Source organism: Carassius auratus, unplaced genomic scaffold (genome assembly GCF_003368295.1).
Source record: "Carassius auratus strain Wakin unplaced genomic scaffold, ASM336829v1 scaf_tig00019316, whole genome shotgun sequence".
Taxonomy (NCBI): Eukaryota; Metazoa; Chordata; class Actinopteri; order Cypriniformes; family Cyprinidae; genus Carassius; species Carassius auratus.
The window spans coordinates 329,372-339,738 of record NW_020524947.1 but is presented as its reverse complement, the minus strand read 5'-3'; the positions used below and the strand labels follow the sequence as shown (position 1 = coordinate 339,738).

The following is a 10,367-nucleotide window of genomic DNA, read 5'->3' as shown; positions in this document are numbered from 1 at the left end:
AACACGAGGAACCAGAAATAAAACACGAGGAACCAGAAATAAAACAAGAGGAACCAGAAACCTGGAGAATAAAACACAAGGAAACAGAAATAAAACACGAGGAACAAGGAGGTTGGTGTTTATTCTTCATTCATTTTTAATGAATGTTTGTGGTACATAAGGTTTTTTTCTGGGTATTTTTGAGCCCTGGAGAAATTTTTTGTAGATATTTGTATGTGTGTGTGTGTGTATTCTTATTTTTTTTAGTTAGTTATTAAGCATGTCTGATAACACTGTAATCGGCACAATCTGTGCAACAATAAATATGCTGTGCTGCATGGACGTAGCCTACATGTTTGTGTTTTGGAAAAAACAAAGTTTATTTGTGGTTAGAGAAAAATGTATTTTAAGTCACTGAAATAAGGCCATGATACACATAAAGAACATTTGTTCACAAAACATAATAATATTCTGATCTCATGATAAATGTTATTTTGAATAATGTGTATTACCAGACAGTTGAACATTATTTTTTCTACTATCAAATGTGCACCAGCTACTGTTTGGTTACCCACATTCATCAAAATATATTTTTTCTTTTGTGTTCACCACAAGAAAGATATTAAAGGGTTAGTTCACCCAAAAATGAAAATTAGGCCATGTTTTATTAACTCTCAAGAACTCTTTAGGTGTATATGACTGATTTATTCCAGATTAATTCAATCTGACTTATATAAATAATTATCCCGGCTCTTCCAAGCGTTAGAATTGGAGTAAGAGGGTGTTTTTGTTCAATAGTCCAAAAGTAGTCAAATAAAGCATGCGCATCTGTAATAAAAAGAGATGAATAAAGGCTTCCTGTAGGGAATCGGTGTGTTTTTGTAAGAAAAGCATCCATATTTTAAATGGTATAAACACTTTTTCCTCACTTCTCCTGACTGTCATATATTCAAGCCGTTCTGGGCAGATGACGTAGGACACACATGCACTTGTGATTAGTGACTAACATGGAAGCGTGGATGAGAGCAGTGATGGAGTACACTTTTCTTTGGACTCGAGTCCGACTCGAGACTCCATTCTCTACACTCGTTACTCGACTTGGACTCGTGGACTGATGACTCGTACTTGGACTCGGATGAAGCTGATTTGTTAGTTCTTGTCACATGACCTGAGGTGCGCTTGCGGTATTCTGAAAAGTTTAAATGTTTTTTAACTCAATGCGGTGCGGACGCGCCTGGATGCTGCCGTTATGAGCGCGCATACGCTTCTATTATGAGAATGCATACCACGCGCCTACAGTACATTGGACATAACGAACTTGAGCGTGCAAAAGACGCGATATTTGAACGGCCCTTATACGTTGCTTTCTGACCATGCGCGTGCCGTCACACACACACATTCACTTGAAAACATACAAACGCACTCACGCTAAATCACTCGGTCCCTCACACACAAATGCTCTCTCTCTCTCTCACACACACACACACACACACTCACACTCATTGTAATATGCACGTTTCTTTTTTTCGCCAAGTGTATTTCTGTAATACAGTGTTAAAGGATTAATTCACACAAAAATGAAAATTTCCTAATCATTTACTCCTCCCAATGCCATCCAGGATATCCATGGCGTTTTTTCTTAAATTATGTTTTTTTAAGGAAAACATTTCATGATGTTTTTTTTCATATAATGGACTTCAATGCCTACCAACTCAGTTGGTTGCTATTGTTTCCTCCAAAAAAAAAAAAAAAAAAAAATTCCTATTGGGGACTCGAGACTCGACTCGGACTCTAACTCTGGTAATGGTGACTCTACTTGGACTCTTCTTTGGTGACTCGGACTCGAACACTGAGACTCGAGACTCGACTCGGACTCGACAGTTGGTGACTCGACTACAACACTGGATGAGAGACACCAAAACAAATCGCTGGTCACTAACTAGAAGCATTAGCCTAATTAGGAGGATTTCAATGTAAGCCAAGTAGAGACTGGTTTTCCTTTGCTAAAGTAAGGAAACTTTGTTCTTGTAAACAATATGTGTGAGAGTCTCATATCTCAGAGGCATGTGCTCGATGCCTACGTCTTACGTCAACCTCCATAACGGCTTGCACATATGACAGTAGAGCCGCGTTTCCACCACAGGAACTTTAGCCAGGAACTAGAGACTTTGGGCTGTACTTGTACTCGGTGTGTTTCCACCGCAGGAACCAGGAACTAAATAAAGTTCTGGTAAAAAAAATTGCCCCTCAGAAAGTCGCTGCTGGTGAGGTAGTACTTTTTCAAAGTTCTGGAGAAAACTGAAGATGAACAACGAGCCAAGCCAGACAACGAACAAAAGATTGACTCATTCACGAGTCAAGAACCGGTTGCATCGGTTTTCGGATCACCAGTAGTTCTTTCAGACAGTTCGATTCAATAAACCAGTTGAAGAAAACGGTTCACTGGTTCTTTTGCGCTCTACGTCATGGCGTCATTTGCGATGATTGCCCATGATTCAAGCCTTCGGTTTACCCGCGCTCATAACACTAGCACAGAATCAGTTCAGAATCAATCACCAAAAGAATCAGTTCAGAATCAATCACCAAAAGAATCAGTTCAGTTTAGACGCTCTGTGTGTCGGTTTGCTTCACGCTGAATCACACATGCGCAGTATCATCAGCTCCTCGGTTCTTTTTATCTGGCTCGGCTCGGTGTTCATCTTCAGTTCTCTCTTCACAGCAGTTCAGTCAGTGTACTGTTTGAGTGCATGCATTACTCCGGGATATTGGTTTGTTTGAACTCGTAGGGCGTGTCAGCCACATTAAAAAATTTACAGCTTAAGTCATTTGTGGATTAATGCGTATTAGAGATGCGAACCATTTGAAAGGATTCGGTTTGATTTGGTGAACTGAATGATTCGTTCGCAAACCGGATATCCAGACTGCTTTGTTTTGAACTCTCTCTCACAACAGTCACTGTGGAGAAGACAATGCTGAATAAAGTCATCGTTTTTGCTATTTTTGGACCAAAATGTATTTTCGATGCTTCAAAAAATTCTAACCGACCCTCTGATGTCACATGGACTACTTTGAAGATGTTTTTCTTACCTTTCTGGACATGGACAGTATACCATACACACAGCTTCAATGGAGGGACTGAGAGCTTTTGGACTTAATCTAAAATATCTTAAACTGTGTTCCAGAGATAAACAGAGGTCTTACGGGTTTGAAACAACATGAGGGTAATTTATTAATTACATAATTTTGCTATCTCTGTGAACTAACCCTTGAAGCCGCAAAAGTTATGAATAAAAAAGAAATATGAATCCTGCATGTTCTGTGCGTCTTTGAATGATCGAATGGTAGAGACGTGGGGGTTTGTTTACTACATAGACTGAAGCGTGTGACGCTTGCATTAATTTCAGCATCTGAGCTTCAGAGTTCTCTCTCTATTAAGCGAACGGAACTTTTCGATTCATGTCAATGTACGCACAGCGCACCTGTATTTGACGCTCTGTAAACTCTATGTGAAGGCGCACGTCTCACCGTCGCTTTGTCACACATGCAAAGAGAGAGAGAGAGCAAGAGTCTTACCACGCTGAATCAACATGCTACATGTAAACTATATTCTTTGTTGTCTTCTCCTGTCAAAATAATGGAGTTCATTTAGAATTATTTATATTTTTCGAACAAAAAGAAGATATGACGTTTTTCCAGTAGTGGGCGGAGCTAATGCGCAAATGGCAATTTCATTGGCTGGCATTTATCTATTACCGCCCCTGTTTTGATTTCAGCAAATCAGTTTGACCAAACGCATACAACATGATTAATATTCATGAACCCAGCAGCTCATCAATTCATAGTGCATTGTATATTGTTAGTATGGTAGTAGAATTATTAGCAGTATTATCTTTTAATAATAAATCATATGATCTATTACTTTTTTTTTTTACAGAAACCCTCAATGACCAAAAATATCTTAAGCATCACCACCAGTCTTAAGTTCAGTTAAAATGACAAATATGCGTTCATTAAAAGTTCATTTTTACATAAAGGCATTGTGCTACTAAATATTATTATTATTTAGTCAAATGTATATGATACTGCTACTACTGTTGAAAAAATTCATAACTTTATTTTTTTTAAAGAAATAAATCACAAAATATTTCTTCCATGTTTTAGTTTTAATAGTAAATCCCCTTTATTTACCAAAAATAAAATGTTTAAATTTCATAAATTAAAAGACAAATTAAATTTGGGTGAAACTTGTTTACTGATTTTTTTATAATTATATAACTTGTAGAAAAACTTTAAACACAATTGTAAATAAGTTTAAAGAATGGCATTGGTTTTATTTTTAGTGATAAAAAGTTTTAATTTTAATAATTGTTTTTGGTACCGAGAACCGTGGAAAAAATTAAGATAACAAACCTGGAACAACCTAAGCAAGCAACTTAGCTAAGGAGCTCACCCTTAATTGTTGTCATTTTTGGCTGAACTACCCTTTAAGTAAAAGTATTATCTTGCATAATCTAATATACATAAGGTATTGAGAGTAAAAGTAAAGGTATGTACGGTCTTATTCTGAAAAATAATTTTGAGAAGCAACAGGGCAGGATTTGTTGTGAAAACCTGGCAACCCTGATCTGAACACACGTGCTGGAGACAATACTTCTAATTAAAGGAGCGTCTTTACTGACGAGATGTGCAGGAAAATCGCATTCACTGATCATTATAACGCACACTAGAAGGACTACGTGAGAACCACTATGGATCATAAGTTTGCTCTGCAGCCTTTTTTTATTATTTTCATGCACACCGTACTATAATGTGATGCATGGAAAATACAGAGTTTTGGCCGTTACAAAGTCTCCATCCACAAACAGACGTACATCGTCTGCAGATATTGAAGGTATTTCATTGCACTTTAACAAGTAATCTGAACGGCCTATATATGTGCACTACTTTAAACGAGCCCTCACTAACTGAGTTTAATGCCACATTTATGTTAGAATGCATCTCATTCTTGTTTCTGTGGCGGTGCGTCAAGCTCGTCATGAGGCGCGTGGTCCAGAGCGCTGTATGACTGATGCAGCAGTTCAATTCAACTTTACTCCAAACATATGAACTTACCTGTTTTAAATACTTTATATTTAACGTGTTCGTTTATGCCCGATATTAGTGTTAAACTGTTGGACTTTAAATTAAATCAACTATTGATTTTCACCGTTGATTGATTTTTCCGAACATTAACCTCCGTGTGCAGATGCGGCAGATTTGTCACAGGACGAGTGATATGACAGTTGTGTCTGACTATATATATGAGCTTAGCTGTTTTAAATACAGTATTTTTATATTTAACGTTAGTTTCAGTATATTTTTTAAAGGGGGGGTGAAATGCTCGTTTTCACTCAATATCCTGTTAATCTTGAGTACATATAGAGTAGTACTGCATCCTTCATAACTCCAAAAAGTCTTTAGTTTTATTATATTCATAAGAAAGATAGTCTGTGCCGATTTTTCCCGGAAAAACACGACCGGCTGGAGGTGTGACGTGTGGGCGGAGCTAAAGAATCACGAGCGCCAGTAGGCTTTTGAGTTGAGAGGATGTGGAAGCTGTGACATTACCGTGAGGGAAAACCCATCATCCAAAACAAAGCACCACAACACACTTCTTTTGTGACTTTTCGCGACGCTCTCGCTCTGATCAGTGAATCGCTCTGATCAGTGAAATGTCTGTGCTGCTCAGCCTCGCTATACTGGAGCGCGCACTCTTCCGGCAGAAGTGCCTTAGGACCCATATAAGGAAATTCCGCTCCATCTAACGTCACACAGAGCCATACTCGAAAAAAACTTTCCGAAACTTGTGACAAAACGGAAGGAGTATTTTGGGAACAAAATACTCCTTCAAACGTACAACTTAATTTTTGAAACTTTATCCATGTTTAGCATGGGAAACCAAATTATTGGTGATTCCATAGGCTCTCTCGCACGCACCTGCGTGGTTTAAAACACCAGAAAAAAAGAGTTTCTCTCTTGCTCCACCCAAGCACGATAAGATCGTGTATTGTCGATCTCACAGAAAAATGACCATATTGCCCAACACTAATAAATATATATATATATATATATATATATATAGTGACGAAAGTGAGTATATAAATATATATATATATATATATGCCTTCAAATTAAGACGGTGTTTCAGATTAAGATGGTGTCATCTGGCGCAGCACCCCATCACTCTTCTTCTTGGTCAAATAGCCCTTGATACCTTCAGTGTGACTCTACAATTTTCATAGACATGAAAATAAAGAAAACTCTTTGAATGAGAAGGTGTGTCCAAACTTTTGGTCTATACTTTATATGTGTGTGTGTATTTATATATATATATATAGAGAGAGAGAGAGAGAGAGAGAGACCCGGTAAACATTTTAAAGCATCATTGTCTTTTCGGTCTGTATAAAACAAGAAATAAATAAATTTTACTAGGGCTGTGATGGTGGCAGATTTTTACCACTTTACCATCATCACAGCCCTAGACAAGACTGTTCAGCTTTTAATAATATACCAAAAATATATAATTTTTACTTTTTTATTTTAGAGTTCATTGAAGAAAAAGAGGAAAATGAAGAATCGAGTGAAGTTGAGGAGAAAAATAATGTCAAAACTGGTGGGAAAACTTTGACTTGCTCTCAAACCAAACAGAAAGATTTAAAGAAAAAAAGAGTTAAGGTATCTTTCACCTGCACTCAGTGTGGAAAGAGTTTCGCATGTAAATCAAATCTTAAGCATCACATGAGAGTTCATACTGGAGAGAAACCATTCACTTGCAATCAGTGCGGGAAGATTTTTACACAATCATCAAACCTTAAGGATCACATGAACATCCACACTGGAGAGAAACCTTACAAGTGTTCAAACTGTGACAAGAGATTCAGTGTGTCATTCAATCTGAAAACACATGAGAGGATCCACACTGGAGAGAAACCTTACAAGTGTTCACACTGTGACAAGAGATTCAGTCAGTCATCAAGTCTGAAAACACATGAGAGGATCCACACTGGAGAGAAACCTTACAAGTGTTCACACTGTGACAAGAGATTCAGTCAGTCATCAAGTCTGAAAACACATGAGAGGATCCACACTGGAGAGAAACCTTACAAGTGTTCACAATGTGACAAGAGATTCAGTCACCCAATAAGTCTGAAAACACATGAGATGTTTCACACTGGAGAGAAAGCTTACAAGTGTTCTCACTGTGACAAGAGATTCAGTCAGTCATCAAGTCTGAAAACACATGAGAGGATCCACACTGGAGAGAAACCTTACAAGTGTTCGCACTGTGACAAGAGATTCAGTGATTTATCAAGTCTGAAAACACATGAGAGGATCCACACTGGAGAGAAACCTTACAAGTGTTCACACTGTGACAAGAGATTCAGTCAGCCAATAAATCTGAAAACACATGAGAGGTTTCACACTGGAGAGAAACCTTACAAGTGTTCACACTGTGACAAGAGATTCAGTCAGTCAGCTGGTCTGAAAAAACATGAGAGGATCCACACTGGAGAGAAACCTTACAAGTGTTCACAATGTGACAAGAGATTCAGTGATTCGACACATCTGAAAACACATGAGAGGTTTCACACTGGAGAGAAACCTTACAAGTGTTCACACTGTGACAAGAGATTCAGTCAGTCAGCAGGTCTGAAAAAACATGAGAGGATCCACACTGAAGAGAAACCTTACAAGTGTTCACACTGTGACAAGAGATTCGGTGATTCATCAAGTCTGAAAACACATGAGAGGATACACACTGGAGAGAAACCTTACAAGTGTTCACACTGTGACAAGAGATTCGGTGATTCATCAAGTCTGAAAAGACATGAGAGGAGTCACACTGGAGATAAACCATACAAGTGTTCACACTGTGACAAGAGATTCAATCAATCATCGAGTCTGAAAACACATGAGAGGATTCACACTGGAGAGAAAGCACATCACCGCAATGTACGTGGGAAGCGTTCCATTAAGTCATCTGTTATACACAGTCACACAAAAACCAACCACAGTAAGGCCCCGTACACACGGAGACGCATTTAGCTGTATATGTAAATATTTTGTACGGTATATGCGTTTCGTCCAGACTGATCCAGCATTCGGGGGAGTGAAAACCCTATTTAAAAAAAAAAAACACATTCCCAGAGTTGATAAAACTGAAAATGACACCTTTGTGTTTTTCTGTACTGCCAATCCATATGTTTTGTAAAACAATGATGTCATCACCCCACGTCTTTACCATATTCAGACATCGCTAGGTCATTTAACACCAACAACAATGGAGGACTACATGTTTGTGCTCATGCTGCAGAAGCTACTGAGTCTGTAAGCTTGACTTAACTTACTAGTAGAGCAGCACGATATTGGAAAACAATTCACATCGCGATGATTTTTCTGATTATTTGGAACACCATAGTAATACTGTGTTTGACCCCCTTTCGCTTTCAGAACTGCCTTAATTCTACATGGCATTGATTCAACAAGGTGCTGAAAGCATTCTTTAGAAATGTTGGCCCATATTGATGGGATAGTTGATGGAGATTTGTGGGATGCACATCCAGGGCACGCAGCTCCCGTTCCACCACATCCCAAAGATGCTCTGTTGGGTTGAGATCTGGTGACTGTGGGGGCCATTTTAGTACAGCGAACTCATTGTCATGTTTAAGAAACCAATTTGAAATGATTCGAACTTTGTGACATGGTGCATTATCCTGCTGGAAGTAGAAAACATCCCCCACACCATAACACCACCACCACCAGCCTGCACAGTGGAAACAAGGCATGATGGATCTATGTTCTCATTCCGTTTACGCCAAATTCTGACTCTACCATCCGAATGTCTCAACAGAAATCGAGACTCATCAGACCAGGCAACATTTTTCCAGTCTTCAACTGTCCAATTTTGGTGAGCTTGTGCAAATTGTAGCCTCTTTTTCCCATTTGTAGTGGAGATGAGTGGTACCCGGAGGGGTCTTCTGCTGTTGTAGCCCATCCGCCTCAAGGTTGTGCGTGTTGTGGCTTCACAAATGTTTTGCTGCATACCTTGTTTGTAACGAGTGGTTATTTAGGTCAAAGTTGCTCTTCTATCAGCTTGAATCAGTCGGCCCATTCTCCTCTGACCTCTAGCATCAACAAGGCATTTTTGCCCACAGGACTGCGCATACTGGATGTTTTTCCCTTTTCACACCATTCTTTGTAAACCCTAGAAATGGTTGTGCGTTAAAATCCCAGCAACTGAGCAGATTGTGAAATACTCAGACCGACCCGACTGGCACCAACAACCATGCCACACTCAAAATTGCTTAAATCACCTTTCTTTCCCATTCTGACATTCAGTTTGGAGTTCAGGAGATTCTCTTGACCAGGACCACACCCTTAAATGCATTGAAGCAACTGCCATGTGATTGTGGATTACAGACTTGCTCCCACTAGACCCGATGCAACAGAGAGCTGCGCTGGACAAGACTTCTGTGTGTGTGGGAGTGTGTGTGTGTGCAGGATACAGGAAAACAAAATGATTCATGGGACTCCACAAATTAGAAATATCTAAACATAAAATTTTTTAAAAAAGGTTAAATTTCTTCCTTTTAATATTCCTTTGAATAAAGCAAGTTTGTCATTATTGTTGCTGTTTTCATTTCAAATAAATAAAACATTGAACCACAAACTAAGCGTTTGTTTTAAAAGAGAGAAAATACCTTATTTATTTTGGTTACAATATCAATTTTATTAACTTTGGTCAAGAAAAGTAAAAAGCCTTTAAATGTCAATGAGAATTTGTACCATTGTACTATTTTATTGCTTGTGTTTTAATTAATGGGCTAACAATGAACCACAAGCTACTATAGTTTTAAAGAAAGGGGAAATCAAAAGTCAAAAAAATGTTTGTGTTACAATGCGGATAAAACATATTCTCCTTATTAATTTTGTTAAAAGTGCAGAGTGTAATATAAGAGAATTTGTCATCCCACTGTTTTAGCCTGTTTCGTTATTAATAATAATAGGCTAATAATTAGCCACAAACTAAGCATTCGTTTGAAGTAAGAGGAAAATGTAGATTCATTATTCATATTTTTATTGTGTGTTAACAGATTTGTGAGATTCGGATGAACTGAGATGTATTTTAGAGATTATAAATGCAGTGCTCTTTGCTGGCCTTCCACCAAACCATATAAACCATGCACACAGCAGCCACTTGCTTTAGTTAAGAATAACTGTTCTGTGAATGTTGATGCTGTAATAAAAAACATTTTATTAGGAGTGTGTGCTGGGATTTCATAAATTTAATGGATAAAAAAGTAATGTACAGTAGGTAGACAACCAAAATGGGTCATCATTCGCGAAAC

General features: G+C 38.2%; 1 protein-coding gene across 4 annotated transcripts in view; it reads left to right on the top strand.

Moving 5' to 3' along the window:
• Positions 1-6,606: 6,606 nt before the first annotated feature.
• The window catches only part of LOC113076213 (zinc finger protein 271-like), a 197,861-nt gene continuing 194,100 nt past the window's right edge, over positions 6,607-10,367 (top strand). The window contains exons 1-2 of one of the 4 annotated variants that reach the window (XM_026248874.1): positions 6,607-7,126; positions 7,202-8,155. In XM_026248874.1, coding sequence (XP_026104659.1) covers positions 6,757-7,126; positions 7,202-8,064 — 1,233 coding nt within the window. In that variant the 5' untranslated portion in view covers positions 6,607-6,756 and the 3' untranslated portion in view covers positions 8,065-8,155. Of the gene's footprint in view, positions 8,156-10,367 lie in introns of those variants that run through there. The other 3 variants (XM_026248876.1, XM_026248875.1, XM_026248873.1) reach the window with 3 other exon arrangements.